Source organism: Cyprinodon variegatus, unplaced genomic scaffold, assembly GCF_000732505.1.
Source record: "Cyprinodon variegatus isolate N-32 unplaced genomic scaffold, C_variegatus-1.0 Scaffold182, whole genome shotgun sequence".
Taxonomy (NCBI): Eukaryota; Metazoa; Chordata; class Actinopteri; order Cyprinodontiformes; family Cyprinodontidae; genus Cyprinodon; species Cyprinodon variegatus.
In genome coordinates, this window is record NW_015150635.1 from 1,207,241 (window position 1) to 1,227,593 (window position 20,353).

At 41.1% G+C, this 20,353-nt stretch overlaps 1 protein-coding gene across 2 annotated transcripts in view; it reads right to left on the reverse strand.

Moving 5' to 3' along the window:
* The window catches only part of LOC107087381 (KH domain-containing, RNA-binding, signal transduction-associated protein 1-like), a 22,747-nt gene extending 2,607 nt beyond the window's left edge, over window positions 1-20,140 (reverse strand). Inside the window, exons 1-10 of one of the 2 annotated variants that reach the window (XR_001481344.1) lie at window positions 19,853-20,140; window positions 15,492-15,613; window positions 14,205-14,321; window positions 13,822-13,968; window positions 9,552-9,685; window positions 7,954-8,194; window positions 7,776-7,843; window positions 7,522-7,580; window positions 6,994-7,180; window positions 4,851-4,912 (exon numbers count right to left, since the gene is read on the reverse strand). Coding sequence is in view for 1 of the 2 variants with exons in the window: in XM_015378939.1 (XP_015234425.1) it covers window positions 7,074-7,180; window positions 7,522-7,580; window positions 7,776-7,843; window positions 7,954-8,194; window positions 9,552-9,685; window positions 13,822-13,968; window positions 14,205-14,321; window positions 15,492-15,613; window positions 19,853-19,946 (1,089 nt within the window). In the remaining variant the exon portion in view is untranslated. Of the gene's footprint in view, window positions 1-4,850; window positions 4,913-6,107; window positions 7,181-7,521; window positions 7,581-7,775; window positions 7,844-7,953; window positions 8,195-9,551; window positions 9,686-13,821; window positions 13,969-14,204; window positions 14,322-15,491; window positions 15,614-19,852 lie in introns of those variants that run through there. The other variant, XM_015378939.1, reaches the window with a different exon arrangement.
* Between the last annotated feature and the right edge of the window lie 213 nt (window positions 20,141-20,353).

Here is a 20,353-nt window from a genome sequence, read left to right on the forward strand (position 1 = left end):
AAACACGCCCCATAATCACAGCTCTATGGAGCAGTATCAGACTCATATTCTGACTAGAATTGAGTAGGACTACATCAGGCTAGTTTCGCTTCCCATCCAGGGAGCTTTTTCAATTCAAAATGTCAGGAATAGCATTGAGTTTGAGGTTTAAACAGTAGCCCAACAAAGACTTGTTTTTGTTTTGAAAACATGCAAATTGAAATGGACGAAGGGGTCCACCCCTTTGGGATGGTGGTGGTTTGGCTTCTTTTGTTAGCCTGCGATTCCGCATACCTGTCTAAGTCTCTGAAAGGCAATTGTTGGCCTGGCTGAAAGATAAAGTCTTCTGCTCTCCTGTACAGGGGCTGTGATGATAGCGGGAAGGTCTGCGGGATGATCGCAGCCCCAGCCCCTGTACAAACAGGAAATACGCATTGTGTAGAGCAGATTTGACCAATCAGAGGCCTCCTGTCTAGAATTTTGGAAAGGTGCAGCAGAGTGTCTGCGGAAGGGGTGGGGGCGTATCTGCATTCACTGCGACACACGCAGACGACCTGGTTTCTGAGTATAAATCAGCCTTTAGCTGGTTATACAGGTGGGAGTGGCAGCTTAACCGAATCCTGAGGTTGTAAGTTCCACACCCACTCCCACAGACTGCCACCCTGGCTCTCTGAGCAAGACCCTTAACCCCCATTGCTCCCCAGGCGCCCCACTGCTCTCCAAGCGGATAGGTTAAATGCAGAGGTAAATTTCTCCAATGTTAGATCTATAAAGTTCAATAATTATTACAATTTACTATTTCTGACACAAACGCAGGCAACAATAAACTCTGTTAAAAAGGAGGGCCAGTAACCCTAAAAGTAGGCATTTATTCTCAAAGCAGCTTCACCCAAGGTTGATGAGGAATAAATCCCTCCCCTATTAGTCCATTTTTGGATTCAGAGCCCCCTTTCTTTCAGTTTTCCCTGCGTCAGCGAGCCTCCAGCTCCCCTTCCCCTCATTAGTCACATCCCCTCAAACCACAGCAGTGCTGCCACCATGCCCCCCCTCCCTCAGACTCAAAGGCACTGTCAAAAGGAAGGCCATTTCCAGAAATCTGGGCAATCATGAGAATCAGCCAACCTTTGAAATGCTGTGAATATCAGAGATGTGGAATAATGTTAGGGTGGCTGAAAGGCCCCCAGGCGTTGGGAACACACTCTTCTTCATGAGTATTAAGAGAAGATGGAATAAAATGACTCTTCTAGAAGTCTTTTATAATTAAAACTCCCAAATTGCAAATATTTTAACATTAAAACTCTGGCTTTGGGATCCCCTGTTAAAACAAATCACTTTAAAAATCAAGTCAACAATTACAATAAATAGAATAAATGCTGATCTGGACACATCTTTTTATATAACCCATATAAACCTATATAAAAGGATGACTTTTTCACATTTAGTCACATTAACAAGTCTGATAAATCAGCATCAATAAAATAAGCTAAATCGTTAAGTAGAAAGGAAAAGTATGCATCTCTTTTTCAATCCTTTTAAGAGAAAATATTCTATCAGGCCTCATTCTGGATGCATGTTTCACACCATTCTTTGTAAAACAGTTTAAACGCATGGCTTAAAGAGTCTGGATTTAGAATGATATTCTAACTCTAAGTCTCAACAGTCATAAAAAGATTAAAATCTCCCACATATGAAGCCTCTAACAGGTTTTCTTCCAGAATTGGCCTGAATTTATGCATCTAGTTTCCAGATTAGGGCCGAGCAGTTAGTTGCATTTGCAAACCTCAATTTAACAAAACACATTTTCAAAAACAGCACAGGCACCCAATTTTAGTCCACCTAAGTAGGACAAAGACATTCCTACCTCCAGCCCTCTATGGGGCAGTAATTCAATCAATGTGGGTTTGTCACCACAGAAGAGAACAGAGTTGGAGTCTAATCCATGCATCCAAGTAGAAGGAAGCACTTTGACACAAACAGTAAAGTCCTGCTTCAAGCAAGATTATATAAAGGTTATAAAATCAATTTAACTTGGGAGTAAAACATTGACATGCTTGTACTTGGTGCAAAATCCATCTTAACTTTGACCCATTTTCTTGTCGCACCTTGAAGCAAAACTTCCAAAGCGGTCACCCTGTTTAAGGTGCGTTCATAACAGATGCATTTCGAGCGTCTCGCAGGGTTTCCATAGTCTTGAGTGACGTTTAAGCATTCAGAGCGGCGAACGTTGGGTTTGGGAAATCTGAACCTTAGCTAGCCTATAAAGCTAGCCCCACCCACCAGCGGCCAAAATAATTTTTTCCTGTGAGGGGTCTTGCGTCGATCAATGCCCCAGGCCCTAGAACTGGTGGGCCAATCACAACGCAGAGATACGTTTTGAATTTTTGGATCTAAAGCAGGCGGGGTTTTGAGTGCGCCATGACAATGCTGCACAACGCTGGAGAAAACACAACAAGGAAGATGGCAACAACTATTGATCAGTTCTCGTTTGACTCAGCTTTGGAATCAGTTTTGGAAGGATTAGACTTGGAGTTTTCATTGAAACGTGAGCAGGAAGAGGCTCTACGCTCATTCATTTTTAAGAAGGACGTATTCAGTTTTTACCGACAGGCTCTTTGTTTACACTCCCCTACCGGCTTTCTGTCTCGCTTACTACGTCACAGTCAGTCGCGCTCATTGATCAGAGCGTTGGCCAATAGGCACAGACAACAGACATGGTTTGAAAAACAACGGGTTGTTCTCATCAACAATCTTCCGATGTCTCATTCATCTGGGCCAGATTAAATTACACATTTAATCTCACATTTAGTCTGGTTTATCAGGCTACAGCTTTGCAGATGGACTCTGACCAATAACCAATCAGAAGCAGATCCAGGAGGTGCCTTGGAAGCAGACACTATTCAAGCTGTGATCTCACATTTACATCAGCAAAGATCACGCTCACTACTTTGACATCATGGCATCCTCTATTGGGGATGCTTGAGATGCATGAATACAGGTCACATACATTTGGAAATGTGAACTACAGCACAAAACTATTGGATTTCACAAAAAAAACTCAGGATTGAACACAAAGACTTGCAGACAGAATGGATTATTGTAAACTGGCTGCACAGGGGATATTTTAAGGTGGACTTTCTTGCTTAAAAACATGTTAAAATAACTTATTTTTTCCCTCCAACTCAAAGCAAATGAAGCCAAGATGCCCTCGACAGCAAAAATAAGAAACAAAACAGCTCAACAACTGAAGCATCCAGAGCCTGACTTTAAAATTAACAGCATCATCTTGGAACATTAGGTTTGTTGACACTTAAAATGCATTTGCTGTGAACGCATAGCCTGCAAAACCCTCTTATGTTTTTCAAACTCTGAAAATTTGTGTCCTTAAAGTTTTATTCCCCATAAAAACTAAAGTTGACAGTTATATTGCAGAGTTTCAGCTAAATGCAACTGATCATGATGCACTGCTATAACTAAAGAAAAGCTGCTCTGCCTTCACAATAATAAAAAAAAAAAACTGTAAACATAATGCCAAACATAAAGGATCGCATACTACAGAGACCTGCAGGGGTCGGATTTTTCAAAACTATATCCACCCCCAACCGTAGAGTTCAGCACCGAGATCCGACAAAGTCACCCGCAATGATCCCCATTTCAAAACCCGGCCGGGACCGCACAGAGCTGTAAGTAATAAAGTGCGACCTGACCAGTGATCACAAATACCCAAAAAACCCTTTTAAACCCGGCAACAATCAGCTTTTAGCGATAGTGGGAACGGCTCACTGGCACGCGTCTACCTGGGTCAAACGACTCGGCAAGCGTTTAAATCCCCTCAGCTCTGATCAGCACGCTGTGGGAACATCACTTCATCCTCTGACATGGGAGCTGGCTCGGAGCTCGTCTGCCTGGCTGTGTGTTTCCTTTTACAGTTGCTTTTTGTGTCTCTGCTTCTGTCTCCTTGAACCCCAGTCGGCCTCAGCAGATGGCCGCTCACACTGAGCCTGGTTCTGCTGGAGGTTTCTTCCTGTTAAAAGGGAGTTTTTCCTCTTCACTGTCGCTACAAGCATGCTTAGTGTGAGGGATTGTCTTCGAGTCGATGAGTCGATCCAATCAGCTGGTTTTCCTTAGATAGAAAACTTTGAATCAATTTGACTGGATGATCTAGTGAACTGTAAAGTGCCTTGAGATGACTTTTGTTGTGCTATAGAAATAAACTGAATTGAATTTCTCACTGTAGCGGGGACCATTTAGTTTAATTTCACTTCTATTTCACTGCTTTCTAAGAGGCTGTGGGGAGATCTTTAAGCTATATGGTAAAAAATGAATCAGAAAAGATCTCCTGCTGCACCTTTAAGTCTTTCTGTGAAGCTGGTCAGCATATGGCACAAACTGGTTAAAAAAAACAACAATGGTCCAGTTTGCCTACTTATTTTTTTTTAGATAAATCTAATGATTTTTTCTCTATTTGGTGAAATTCTGGTCAAGGCAGCAATCTCTCTCTACGTCCCTCAGCGCTGTCTCACAGGCTGCTGCCGCGTCCATGAAGTCAGCTAAAGCTAAAGCCCTGGACTAAAAAGCAGGACACAAGCATAGAATATAATTCTCAAACTGTTTTTTTTTTTTTTTTAACTAGTCTGTTAATCTTCGTTTCACTAAAATGAGAACTAACCGACTTCCACACAGTTTGAATCACTTGATTCAGGCAAGGTTAAAAAAAATGTTTATCATTTCATGAGGTATGGTTACAATGTGGCATTTCAAGGACATTCTAGTTACATATTCCTTATAGATTTAGCTGTAATGTGAAAAAAAATAAACCTTAAGGGATTTGAACCCCAACATAAAAGCAGTGGGTTTCTTGGCAGCAGACCAACCTGAGCACTCTTTAGTATCCGACTCCTTCACGCTCCTGACGTTTGGTGACCGGTAGCTGTGCCTGCAGGAGGGACAAAGCACTAATCAGCACCGTGTCAAGAAAACACTGGGAGACACTTGAAACACCACATGCAATGTCTACCAGATAAACCAAAATAAATCATGCAACTTTAAGCTAACTTTACAGGTGGAACATTTGAAATCCTTTAGACAGCAAATCAAAACGTAACGGCAGAAGATATGGACACACATTTGGCTCTGTTCATTTTAGCAGGCGTTGCATTAACACTACCCTAACATATTTTAATACCAAACAACTTATTATTTTTGCACATAAAATCCACTATAATATTATGTTGCTTTTTTTTCTCCCCTTCCCCTTCCTTTTACTTTTAAACCGAACCTTTTTTGTTCTCATGATTGTAAGAATATATTTTAAAAGAAAGGGTTTGGATTTACCAGCAGGTTAAACATTAAAGCAATTAAACATTTAGGGTTAAGGTTACCTTTTACAGTGGAGTTGTCTAGGTTATAAGCATCCTCTCCATTGCACTGCCATTACTCTGTACTAAAGTAGCCATTGCGCCAGCTTCATTCGTGACAATGAGGCCTAGACCTGAATGGGGGTTAATTTTCAGCTGCTATGAAAGCAAATTCTCACCGACGATTACGACCACAGGTATAAGGATTGAAAAAGTCTTATACATACCCAGGCATTCAATGCTTTAGAACTCTATACACATTAGGAAGCTATCCAGGTTATTTTAGAGGTCTTACCTCTGGCTCCTTTTTAAAAAGTATAGAAAGAGAGAGAGAGAATAAGTTGTGCTCTTTTGATAATCATTCAAGACATCATTTAGTACGGCTGAAGTCTCCAGACGGCAATACATTCATTTAGATTTAAAAAGCGCTTTTAAATAAGAAACAAAGAAAGGAGGAAAAAATAAAAAAATTAAATAAAAAACACCTACATCTGACTGGAAAAAAAAAAGAATTTTAACAGGACAGGAAACAAATAAAGCCAGTTAGATTTCATAAAAAACAGACTAAGCTTTATTGACAAATTGCTGCAAAACATCTTTTGGACAGATTTAGTAACCTATTTAGCCAAGCTTACACAAGGAGTATAATGCATTTTAATGGAGAGGGTACAGACACTAGTGGCAGAGTAAGTACAATTAGGATATTTTAAAATATGTACAAGAGTTTTGGATTGAGCTGCAGGATCCCTTCTCTACAGCAAGAGAAGACCCATGTGGAGATTTTTGTCCCAATCCTTCTTTTTTTTTTCTGGACTTTTTTGCATGCAGTTTATATAGCATCAAATCACAATGAAGACCTGAACCGGATTTAAAGAAGCCGTTTAGTGGCACAGATTTATTCATTATTTGGATTCATTTTTAGCTTTAAATTTAAAATAAAAAAATGGAGGATATAAGGACAATCCATCTCAACAGTGTCTATTAGGGCTATATTTCAAAACTCTACGCACAATAATAATGAAAACAAATGATAATCGCTGCCTGATGCTAATTTAGAACTATTTAAAAACAAACCATTAGAGATTGAATTGCACCGATTCCATTAACTTTGCTTTAGCCTTTTCTTAATTTAGCTTTTTTTTTTGTTTTTTTGGTTTTAAATGTTACATGATTAAAAGGTTAATAACAAAAAGGGTATTTTAATAAGCTATATTAACAGAATTTTGAAATGTAGCCTAAATGGGAATCTGCAACTGACCCTTAACAGGTTTCTTTATATTTAAAAACAATTAAAATTGATTCTTTAGACAATTAATTCTCGAGCCTCTAATTCTACTTAAAAGACTATTTCTCGAACATTACAAAAGTGAACAATGCAAAAAAGCCAAGACGGGAGGGAGGGGGGAGGAGAATATACAGCAGGAAAAAAGAAAAAAAAAATGTAAATGAAATCTTGTAGGGGTGCCCACGGATCCATTTTGGTCTGCTGGACAGGGGGTATGATCGGGGGGGGTGAGGGGCTTTGTGATCAAATCAAACATTTAAAAAAAAAAAGGAAAAAAAAAAAAAAACTGGTCCAATTTCCAGTTCCCAATTTGCTCTGTCGGGTAGAAGTCCAGTGAGGGGAAAAGACCGAACCAAAGACAAAACGGACAATTACTTTTGTCAGGCTTCTTAAAGCGAGAGCTGCCGTGGCAGACAGGCGGTTGTCGGGGCAACACTAAGGGTGGAGGGTCTGCTTCAGTACTGTCGGTACGGGTGCTCCCGGTACGCCGTGCTGCCACCTCTGGAGGGGGGAGGGGCTTTCCCTGGAGTTGTTCGCTGGGTGCCGTTCCAGTCGTCTTGGGCTGGACAAGACACGGAGAAAACATCACGTTAAAAACCACCGATTTAAAAATAAGCAATGCCGAGGGCAGAGTCAAAGAACATTTTTTTGCAGCCTGAAGGAAATTCTGGAAGAAAAATAATGGAGAGACTTTCAATATGATAGCTAAAGGATGGAAGAAAAGGGGAGGAGGGAAGTACAGCAAGAAAGAGACACAAAACCAGTGAAAATGTAAACTAATTTTTTTACCCAAACTTTAAAGACTTCTTAAAAAAATCATTAAACCAAAAAAAAAAAAAATGCCTGCTCTGATAGCACAGATGTTCTGGGTGAAACAAATAAATCAATAAAGTTAACTCTTACCATACGACTCATATGACTCTGTTGTTTCTCCGTGTCCGTAGTCATAATATTCTGGTTCCCTAGAAGACATAAACAGGTTCAAATATTTATATTTAATGTCCAAAGCAGCAGAGTTTAACGTCCAGGGACTTAATTTGGCTTTTACAGATAAGATCCAAGCTCAAAGTACAGAAACTGAGCCACACTTGGGGTATTTTCCAGTGATTTGAAGTGAAAATAGACGATGTGGGTTCAGAGATTTATGATTCACTTACGCCTGCGGCTGATTGTAATAGCTGTCGTACGACTCGTAGGCGGCGTCTGTGTAGCTCTCATCGTAGCCCTGCAGAGTAGTGGGTAAAGGGGCGGATGTTCAGGAATCAAGAGCGTCAAAACGTCTGAATCTGTCCTAAAGGTTTTAGAAAGCAACGAACATCCTGAACACAAACTTACGTATTCGTCGTAGCTCTCTGCTGCTGTCCCAGTGGTGTGCTGGTGAGCAGGGGGTGGTGCCATCCTCTGAGGCGGTCCGCCCGCTGGGGGTCTGGCGCGCGGTGCCACCGCCCCTCTGGCTGGGGCAGCAGGAGGCCCCCCTCTGCCGGCGGGGGCACCCCTCACCGCTCCACCTCTGGCTGGGCCTCCTCTGCTCACCCCTCCTCTGGCTGCAGCAGCGTGAGGAGGCATCCCCCTCCCCCTGGAGGACAGAATGAAGTTGAAGGAGAGAAGAATCTAATAATTTTATTCCTGTTCACTAAAAACACTCCTCCATGGTGATCACAGCCCCCTGGAGGCCACATTAAGCCCTGGGCTATTAGTAAAGGGAGCAGCCTTTACTCTTGCCTCTACAGTTAAGCACAGGTGACCTTTTATAATCAACTCTTTGCTTCTATTGGGGTTTAGTTGGTTACTAAAAATAAAGCCCAACATTCGTGTCAGCCTGCAAAACCAGAAGTATTAATTCAAAGGTGATTCAAAAAATGATAATTTGAGTTCCACAGGCGTCTAAAACCATTTTAAGATTTAAAAAAAAGTTTGACATTTAGAGAATACTGTTTATAGAATCTTTAGAAATACATTTTTATAGAAAATAACTAGTTAGAAACAAAATTAAATGGCAACATTTTACAGGTTTCAAAAGGTAGAAGTTCCAAAAAAGTGTTTAAAAAAAAAACCAACGGGCCTTGGTTCCAAACCTGAAAAACGTTTGCCTCCCCGCCAAGAAAGGTTTTTCCAAACTAAAAAAACAAGAAAGGGGGGAAAGTTCGAGGTTTTATAGGGTAGACCAAAAGCAAAGCCTTGTTTTGGCTTAGAAAACCTCTAGAAGTGTTAACCCGGGCTTACACTGTACGTGTACGAGAATTTTTCAATCGGGCCGACTTTCAGCCTGATCGTGTGTTGTGTATTGTTCGAGGGTAACGAGGGGCAATCAGCCTCTCACGACCATCTCCTTATCAGGAATCGTGAAGTCGGGAGAAAATCAAACATGTTTGATTTTCAGTCGGCCGTTGTGGGCAAATCGCTCAGTGGGCAAACAAGGATTCTTCTTCTTCCTCTCAGAGGAAGAAGAAGACATAACATTGACAGACTGTCAGCCATGTCTTTTTCCAAATACGTCATCGCCTTTTCTTTTTAGGGCTTTCAGCACAAAATTGCACAAATTGCCAAGGCAGCGGTTCACTCAAGTTAGCTTCATTTTCCTCTTCTACTGGTTTGGCTTCTGGATAGACGAGTCAGAGTAGCGCCATCTTACTGCGGAGCCGAGTCCGACATGGTTTTTAGACGTACAGTGTGAGCAGGTAGAGCGCATCAGGTCGCACAGAGTAAGAACATGCATTGTGAGCTGTGAACTCACACTGTACGAGGAAACCCTGCGGTTTCTGTAGCTGTAAAGACGTGCAACGATTGAATAAAAAGAAAAAAAATTGTACATTGTATGCCCGGCTTTACACACCAGGGTGGGAATAAAACGGTCTGAATGGCTAAAGGAAAGAGAGAAAAGAAAAAGAGATAATCCTTAGTTCCCCGCTCTCTTCATGCCCCTGTCTCTTTACCTTTGTGCTCCTGCAGGGGGGCCACCCCGGCCCCTGATAGGCATGCCCCCTCGGCCTCTGCCTCCATGCTCCTGGCCTCCGTTCAGGTAGCCCATCTCCATGAACTGCTCCTGGCAGATGTCGTCCATCATGTCCTGCAGGAACAGAAGCAGAGCAGAAACAGGGAGAAATGGTTTAATAGACTGGAGAGTGACTGTGCAAAAATCTGGAGTGGTGGGGGGGGGAGTGCCCCCCATCTAAAGCTCGGGAAGTAGGGGAAAAGCCTCCGTGTGAGTGAGTGGGGCTGTTAAGGACTGGGAGGCTTCAACACCTTCATCCACTCTGTTCTTTCCCATCATGCAGAAAACATTCATCTCATCTCTAGATATGCCCTGACACGCCTGGCGTGACTGCATCAGCAGTAACCTTATTTTATCTACAAAACAACGAGTCAGGCTGGATCAGTCAAGCGACATGTCTGAGCAGACGAGATCTGCCGTTTGAAGCTGCACTGTGGCCCGATCAGTTCTGGCTCGTCCATCAAATCCAGCCTGGAATTAGGCCTGTAGATAATAGCCTCTGATTCTGCTGCAGCAGAATGGAGGGAAAACTTTCCGCTGACTGAATCCATGGCCGCCGTTAGAAATAAGATCTGTGGATATGTTTCACAGGACGGCTGTGATCCGCTTTGGCATTCACAGCTGTAAACACAAAAAGGATGTGGGAGAACAAATCCTCTGAATACCTGAGCACCAATACTTCAAGTGTAGAGAAATGTCCCCAACACAGCCTCTTATTTTCTAGGAACAAACTGCAGCTCTGTTCCAAATGACAGGCCTGCAGATTACAAGCTTTAATTGTTGGGACAGGTGGACAGCGCTCTCCATGACAGCAATACTAATGCAGCTCAGTCATTCAGTAGCTGCTGAGGGGCCTGTTAGCCTGACTCTCTGTTGGAGCAGTAAGTCCTCGGCGGTGGAGCGGTACATCTCTGGGCTCAGACCTCGTTAAAAGAGCAGTGATGGACCCAGGAAGGCCGACCGATGGTGAACGCAGCCCTGCTTCCTTCTGTGCTACAGACTTCAATTGCGTGTTTGCTCAAGGTAAAGCCGTGCAGACACTTTGATTATTTTCAATCGTTGCACGCAGCTACAGCTCTAACTCTACAACGAAATCGCAGGGTTTCCTCGTACAGTGTGAGTTCACAGCTCACAATGCATGTTCTCACAATGTGCGACCTGACGCTCTGATGCGATCTACCTGCTCACACTGTACGTCTAAAAACCACGTCGGACTCAGCTCCGCAGTGAGATGGCGCTACTCTGACTCGTCTATCCAGAAGCCAAACCAGTAGAAGAGGAAAATGAAGCTAACTAGAGTGAAACGCTGCCTTGGCAATTAGTGCAATTTTGCGCTGAAAGCCCTAAAAAGAAAAGGAGACGACGTATTTGGACTGTCAATATAACAGAAAGAACTCCATTTCACTCACTCCACCGCCATGCTTCAGTGTTTTCATCCGAGAGAAAGAAGAAGAATCCTTGTTAGTGCACTGAGCAAGTGGCCCACAACGGCCGATTGAAAATCACTCATGTTTGATTTTCTCCCGACTTCACGATTCCTGATCGGATTGCATGCTTATTGTGACGGACTGTCTTCAATCTGGTTTAATGAGTTTTTTTAAGAAAGTCTTTAAAGTTTGGGTAAAAAAACTATCCTGTGAAGATTCATCTCCTTTTCTCTCCTTTTTTAGCCTAAACCAACCTTCAGTGCTTAGAGACTTTGTGCTGCTAGTAGGGTTGTCACGATACTAAACTTTTCAACTCGATACCGATACTAAGGAAAATATTCGATACTCGATACTATTTTCGATACCACAAGGATAAAAACAAAGACTCCAAAATTCTACATAAATATTTTCATTAATAAATAAAATACAATAAATAAACACAATAATGGTTGTATGCTGTGCACAACATTAAGCAAGCTTGATAAAAAACTTATAAAATTAAGTGTTCCTTCCTTGGCTAAGCTTTGCACACATCACAATGACACTAGCCAAACCGGTTAAAAAACAAAAATAATTCTCAGCAGCTGCACCTCTTACAAAAAAAAAAGTCTGAAACTGAAAAGTGCACAGAATTATTCAATCATAAAGTGTTCTGAAAGTACATTTTCCTCTATTCTGCACTTTAGATGAATGACCGCTTAGGTGCCACTGGTGGTAGCACTGTATCGATACTTTTAAAAACGAGTATTGTATCCGGATACAACATTTCAGTATCAATACTTTTTTGAGTTTCGATACTTTTGACAACCCTAGCTGCTAGCGGCACCTTTACAAACAGGTGGTTAAACGGGCAATTATTTTGAGTTTACTCGGTGTTAATAACAAACAGAACCCCATTAAGTTCATCCTTCATCCTCGTAGCCATTAAACAATGGAAACAATCTGTACTGGACTCTGGATTGATTCATGTTTCTGCTCTAGAAAGCCTCCACTTTGGCATTGCTTCTCTTGAAAATACTGATGAGGCTCCTCCTAAAACTGGATCCCTCTAGTGGATGGTGGCAACATTACAACAATGAAAAAATAAATCCTATGAAGCGGATGTTGATTTATCTGATGGAACAAACTTTAATTAACTATAAATTTATGTGTTTGTGATATGGACTTTATTAAAAACAATTATACATTAATATTTAACATTTCTAAAGCCTTATATTGAGTCAAATAAAAAGATGTATAAAAACAATAAGGCTGCTAAGTGATTAATCAGCCGCCTATCATGAGAGTGATGTTCCACAACCCAAGCCGCTGCGGGGGGGCTCCTTCTTGAGAAGAACAATAAGAAAATATGATTATGTTAAAATAAATGTTTAATTTCTTTAATTTCAGATCAGAACCTAGAAGCATAGAAAAAAAATCAGCTCTCCTTAGAAATATAACTTGTATAAAATGTTTCCCCCATCTGCTGAAAAAAGGACAAAATAAATAAATAGTAAAGTGTTTGCTCCTCTCTGTTTGACTCTACAAATGTTCTGTTTTTTTGTTTTTTTTTATTTTGGTTGCTGGTTATGAAGCATGATTGTTTTACAAGCTTGTTTCACGGATTCATTTTCGTTGCCCTCCAAGTTCTTGTCTCCTCTCAGAGGGGATGATTGCAATAAAAGCTTTTTTGTTTGTTTGGTTTTTTGTTTTTTTTTAAGTAAAACATTATTATGAAACTTAAGCAGGGAAATCAAATAAATTCAGTGGAAAAAAGAAAGAGACTTAAGCTATATCTCCCAGCCTTAATTCCACTTTAGTCTGGGTTTGTTAGCCTCCAATGTCTTTTTAACTAAACAGAAGAGAACTGTGGACTCACTGCTTGCCCCTTTAGCAGCAGCTGGGGGAGGGGCAGCACTCGTCAATCCAGACTTTTCGATCTTACTTTTAAAATAAACATTAGAAACCGTATTAAATCCAAATTTTACTTATTTGAAATATCAATGTGTCCAAAAGCAAAACAGCTAAGAATCATTTGCTTTAGAGGTCTTCAACGTTTTCCAGGCCAAGGACCCGCAAACTGATGGCGAGATTTGAGCGGGGACCCCCTAATTATATATATTGTATAAAATTGTATTATATCAAACTGGTCCTATAGTCACTCTAGTACAGATTTTGTCATGTAACGAAAGTAATCTCTCCCTGGGATTATTAAAGTATTTCTGATTCTGATTCCTGGTCGATGGGACAGGTGTTGTGAATGAAACGGTGCCCAGCTTGAAAGAGCTCCTGTGTGTCGCTGAATGTGTGCATTGATGACTGAAAGACATCTTCTGCCTCCATTTATCTTAAACTTTTGCCATCCCCATGGACCCCCTAGGGGTCACGAACCCCCTGTTGAAGACCTCCGATTTACTAAGTGATTAAAATCCTGTGAGATATTTGCTCTAGAGTTTAAAAGTTCAGATGCTAAAACTTGTCAAGATTGGTACTTTAGGAAAATTTATTTATTTTAAACTACCAAAAAGGAGGAAATATGGGTTAATCACAGCAGCATTGCAACTACATATTATTGTTTGATAGTATAGTCATTGCCCAATATAATCACCCTTTTTGTTCTGATCAGATACAGAATCCTTCCACCGTCTAGTCTGTTATTCTTTCACCTTTTTTTTTCCCAAAAAGATTTTTTTTTTTTTTTTTTTTACTAAATGAAATAAAATTTTAAAGTATTAAAACAAATGCTGTTAGACCTGTCCAACTAATCGATTTCATGGAAAGCCGACAGAAGAGCAGCAAACTTACAGGGAACAGGAACTTTTTGACCTCCTCCATGGCGTGCCCCATGCGCAGGTAGGCATCCGGCACGGGGGCATACACTTCGATAAACACGTGCAGCTCCATGGAAAGGTGGGCGTACTTCGGCTCGCCGCCTTTCCTCAGGTTCTCCTCCTGAGACGGAGCAACATTAGGTCAGTGTGAGAGAGCATGGGGAGGCAGTTATATGAACTATGCAAACTGTTATCACATTTTATCCACCTCAGAGGGTGGGGGGGGGAGCCTCAATGAAGCCCAATAATGAGACAGAAAGGGAAACCGATGTGTGGCGCTCAAATGGCCTTAGCATTACGTGCAGATTTCCTGCAGGTTGCTAACATCTGGTCCATTCCCTGCCTCTCTACACGTACCTTGGCTTTGTCCCTCATGGATCCTTTGCCCAGCACAGAGATCTTGGCTCCAGTCTCCTCCTGCAGACGTTTGATCGTGTTGCCCTGTGGTCCCAGAATCTTCCCCACGAAATTAAACTAACAGAGCAACAAAGCAGAGCAAAATTAGCCTGACAATCAAAGTTAAATACCAAGAGATTGAGGGAGCAATCACTGTCAGAGGTTCTCTGCTAACACACACTGCAGAGCCTTAACATTTACCAGACAGTCAATACGAGCCCCTGAGGGCGGCAGCGCTGTCAGCTGCCATCATCCCTGCACTGAGCCAGACCCTGCAATCTTTGTCTCCTCCATCCCTGAACAAAGTCTGCAGCGTGTATTACAATTATCTGCAACTGCCAACCAGGCTTTGAGGAAAGAGAAGCAACAATTTTTGGCTAAACTGAAACACAAATGTTATTCTGTAAAAGTAAAAAAAAAACAATCCACTGGACTTGGTTTCCAAGGTTTGAAGATGTTTCTCTTCCCCTCCAGGAAGCTTTCTCAATTCAAATTCTGACATTTGAATTGAGAAAGCTTCCTGGAGGGGAAGTGAAACGTCTTCAAACCTTGGAAACCAAGTCCAGTGGATTGTTTTTTTTAACTTTTACGGAATGACTATGACCTGGATGACTGAATCTTCATCAGCATGAAACACAAATGAGCTCCATCAACCTCAGCGACGCTACATTATGCAGCGAAAGTGAAGCCGTGGATCTAAAGGATGACACTCCCAAAAACAAACTAGTAATTGATATCTCTCTCTCTCATATATATATTCTTTTTTTATTATTCTTTTTTTTTAGTTATTCCCAAGTGCCTAAAGAGTCCCAATAATCGAGGGACTCGATTATTGGGACTTCTGCTGCAGCAGAATTCATTGATAGTTGTAGAGCTGAAACAATGAATCGGATTAATCCATTATTGAAATAATCATCAACTAATTTAGTAATCGATTAATCGCTAACTGTTGTATAGAGACTCTAAAACATGCCTCTAGCTGACAGACTGATACACTTAGAGCAGCACTTATACCAAAATGTTAAATATAATATATCAACATTTTGCATTCAAGATAAAAAATAAAAAAAATTCATCTGTCAATGGGCTCTATGCAGAACTCCTCAAGGGGAAAGTTTGCTGACCAGTTCAGCACTAAAATTTGAGGTTACATAGGAAGCTTGGCTTAGAGTAAACTAAAAGTGTAGAAAAACACCAGTCCTACAGGGTTCACTGTTTAAAGGTTTAGTAGCAGGGAAACAGACTGACCTTAGGGTACTGTTTGACAGGGATGAGCACTCGCTCCTTCAGTTTGATGTTCTTTACTGTGAAGAGGTCCAGGTAGGTCTCCGTCTCCTTCTTAGAATCTCCTTTCTGCACTCTGTCGATTTCTACAAAGCAGAAGAAAACCATTGATGCATTTAGATAGACTGTAATGACCTAAATATGCAGAAACACCAAAGCTGCTCTGAATGATCTGCAGAACTGATCAGAACCGGTACCGACGCTCCGACCATCCCGGAGTACCTCAAATCTTTTAGTTTACATTCTTTCACAAAGCAGAAGAAGCAGCAACCAATGAAGAAGAGTCTACAGGAAGTGGGTGAGCAGCAGCAGTGTTTTAAGTGCAGCACAGCTTTAGATTAAGAAACAACCAGTCGACTGAGTGCAACACCGACATCTGGGTCAGCAAATGCAGAGAGCCTCGTCTGGGTGTTTCTCTAAAGCAGGCGTCCCCATTAGAAGACGTTTCCCCTGCATTGGGAGCACAGATTCTGTCTCCTCCTTTAAATCATGTTTTAACAGATCACCTCTGATCTGATTTAGATACCAGGGCCAACAGCCATGGTATTACAAGCTTTCTCCCATTCTCAGCCATTTAGCTGATTTGTACGCTTTAAAATAACATCCGTGTCTGAAGCAATTTTGTTTCAGTATATGTGCACTTCTAGAGTGAGCATGGAATGGAATTGCTCAAACTCGATGTAAAAAAAAGTGAAAAAGTAAAATTTGTAAAAAAAAAAAAAAATAATAAAATAAATAATAAAATAAAATATATATATAAATAAAATAGATTCTTTAATGTGAAAAAAAAATAATATGTTTGATCTGCTGATTTGGATGGAATAATAATTTCAAACAACATATTTCTGGCTAAAAAGATGTTCTCGAGAAGAAATCCTTTGAGTTTGAAATGAAAGCCAACCTTCCAGGTAAACCTACAGGAATCTAACCACTTGTTATTTTTGTCCCCGCCTCCATGTGGCCCAGCAGTGTGCAACAATTCACCTCAAACCACCAGTTCACATCCAGCCGTGACAACTTGGGCACATGTAATGTGCAAACACATCAGTCTAACAGCTGCAAATCCAGGGAAAGCTACTGGGGATGAGGCCAGGAAAGCATCTATATCACTCTGACACTAAGTACAGACAAGTACGCTGGATTTTCTTAGATCTCATAGAACATACGTGTCCCAGTGGAACTGAAACAATAGTCTACTCAAAGTTAAAAGACCAGATTTATACCGAAAGAGGGCATTATTCCTCATTTTCAGAGTTTAAAGCTCAAAGCATCGTCATATGTCAGGATGTTTTCAGTTGATGCCCAATATGTTATCTGCCATCTATGGAGTAAATTGTGTTTCATTATTGTTGCAATAAAAGAAGCTTTATTAATGTAAGTTTGGAGGAAAAAAAATCCAATCAGAAAGTAAAGTTTAAAAGCCTTCAAGAAACAAAGTTCTCAAAATAACTTTGCTGTTCTCAGACTTTAATACAAATTATTTGCTCTTTTATTCTCTTCAAATTTTACATTTCTAATTTCTCCGTTTTAGCTTTGTGGGAATTAATTTTAAACTAAATTACTATGGAGAGAATTCTGTTCCCTTACTCTAAAAAAATATATTTTTGGGGGGGTTTTTACAGCTGTACTGGCACGTTTTTTCCAACAGTAGGCTGACAGGAAAGGGCAGAGAGGAGTAGAGACAAGGGATAAAGGACCACAGGCCGGATTCGAACCGGGGCGGTCGGCGTCGAGTACTAGCAGCAGAAACAGCTAATTTACATGCAAAGTCAACGGTTGATGCGCGTTTTGCTGCAGCAAAACATCCCATAGTGTGTTTTGAGCAGCTGAAGCAGCGTGTCGTGAGCTTCAGAAGCAGAAGTTACTGAAGCTGGAAATTTTTAACTTTTGCTGCTTGACGCGCCGCATCAACCAATCAGGGGAGCTATTCTAATGCTGGCAGGCAGCACCACTGATGCAGATTACTCCTCTGAAACAGTCAAATCAACTTAAAATGTAGAAACCTGCCAGTAAAATATGTTTGATTTTATTATTCTAGTGCCTGCAGTTTGGATTACGTGATAAACGCCTTCCAGCTGCTGCTAACACTACAGGAAAAGCGAGAAGAGGCAACCGGGCCAGAGGCTGCTCTTAAACGGGATTCCTAATGACAGCTCTCCACCGGTATCTGGGGGTCTGAGTGGCTCGGACAGAAATAATATTTGAAGGCAGGATGGTAATCTGGATGAACTGACTGCACAGATTGGTTTTTCAGGTAAACTTCCCAACTAAAAAAAAAATAAAAATACTTTTTACCCACCGACCACAGCAAATATAGCTCCCATTGTTCCAGGCAAAGAAAGGATAGAGTAGCTCCACCCAGCGCACATCAGACCTACTTTTCCACCTCGCAGCTAGAGCAGCAAAGATGCTTCAGACGCGTGTCAGAACTAAACTTGTACAAGCATCAAAATAAAGCAGCACGCATGTTTTTGCTGCTCCTGCTGCTTGCTGTCTGAACGCAGCATGGGTCGTGCTCACTAGCCACTGCACCACCTGCACGCCCCTAAAAAAGTTTGATTTCTGGACTACTTTTTTTTCCCCATAAAAATTTCCATTTACAAAATGTCTTAATTGTGCACTAAAGGTACACTAAAGGAACGAGATTAACAATTATTGCCTCTGTCTACCTTTTGAATTTCAAAATCAAAGTTGTATATTCTATAAAAATGGAAAGTGGCTCACTTAGTAAGAATTGAACCTTTTATCAAAACATAGACATCATAGTACATAGCTTGAATATACTTTTAAGGGCATTATCGGGAGTTTATTTTTGTTTGTTTTTCAAAGGGAACAATAGAGTGAGGGACTACCGTGAGGTTTCCACCACAGCAGTCCCAGATCCTCCATGGAAGAAATACCATGAACCTCCAGCTCGTTCACACCGTGAATAGGGTCTCGGGTCCCGGATTTTCTAAAAATCCGCTGCTCAATTACGAAGAGGATTAGGGCCACTGAAGAAATAAAAAACGTTAACCGATTTTTGCTTAGATAGAAAACTTTTAAAGCATTTGACTGTATGATCTGGTGAACTGAAAAGTTCATTGAGATGACATGTGTTGTGAATTGGCGCTATATAAATAAACTGAATTAAAATTTTAAACTTTGTTTCAGTATAATATGAGAAAAAACGTCTGAATTCTGACTTTAATCTCAGAATTCTGACTGAATTCAAACAGCTCATAACATGTTAGCATCAAGCCGTAGCCATTTCCGTTTTAGAGACTAAACTAGCTCTCTTGTTTTAATCACCTTCTGCTACTCTGTTAAAGAAACAGCATCACTGGGGACCCCTCTGGTACATAAAAAGTCACCTAATTCCGTAATTTTCCACCAATGTGTTACTGTTCCTCTCAAACCACTCACATCTTTGTCAGTGAAGCCGAGTGCTCCCAAATCTCTTCCTTCATGTTGCCCATCTACATTAAGATCCACAATTCTTCTGGGATTAAAGTCAGAATTCTTCTGAGATTAAAGTCAGAATTCTTCTGAGATTAAAGTCAGAATTCTTCTGGGATTAAAGTCAGAATTCTTCTGAGATTAAAGTCAGAATTCTTCTGAGATTAAAGTCAGAATTCCTCTGAGATTAAAGTCAGAATTCTTCTGAGATTAAAGTCAGAATTACTCTGAGATTATCTTCTGAGCTTTTTCCCCATATTAAACTGAAATATGTATAAAAAAAAATAAAAATCAGTTAACTTTTTTCCCAGTGGCCCTAAACAACAAAGTTTATAGCTTGTTTTTTTTTTTAAACAAGGGAAGAATTTAAGAGAGATTATTGAGCCGGATTGAGGGTCCTCCGTGGGGTTTCCCACCACAGCAGTCCCAGATCCTCTATGGTAGAAACACCATGAACCTCCAGCTCCTTCACACCGTAAATAGGGGGCCGTGTCCCGGAGTTTCCTAACATCTGCAGCTCAACCAGGCCTGCAGAAGCTCCGTGAAAACCAGCAGAAACCGGAACACCAACTGCTGGTCTGGGAGCAGTTAAAGTTGGCGAGTAGAAAGGCGGCATGAGCCTGGGATGTGTGTGACTCACATTACTAACGAGACCCAGCAGCAGCTGCGACCATTCAGCTAACCCACAGTGGGACAGTTGATTTAAATGATATATTACTTTATTGGAACAGGAAACCCCGCATTGGAACTGCGGTTATTCGGGTTTTTAGATGTAAAAGAATCACGGCGCTCTACAAGGAAACAACTATGTAAAATTTAAAAAAAGAAATAAAAAACAAAGAGAAAACAACAACAATGAAACAACAAATATTGTAACAGTTCTCTACCTGCGCTTAAAAGTTTCATGGCGTGAGTGAAAGACGAGTCCAGGCTGTCCTTCTCCGCCTGCAGTTCGGGGAGATATTTATCGTCGTTCTCCATCTTGTTCAGTTTACAGTCGGTATTACGGTAGAAGAAGGTACACAACTCCAATAAAACGACAATAAAAAAAATAATAAAGTAGTCCTTTTATGTTTCTATGTAGTGCCGAGTATCCCAATGGCGGACGGGGCTTCGCATGTGGCTTTACCGTCGGACTGCTCCGCTCCTCCTGAAGGCAGCGCGGACTGGCTGGGAATGAGAGAACAAAAGCAGCCAGGGGAGGGGATGGAGCTCCGACGGACGGAAGTGAGCTAAGATGGGCGTGGCTATCAGGTCTGGCCCCGCCTACCGTTTGTCCGCTGGAATATAAAGTAGCTTAACTTCGAGGAGTGGTGCAACTCTAGAGTGAATTTCGTTCCGTTATTGTTGCAAGCAAAGAACACATTTTGTAAACTGATATAAAAAAT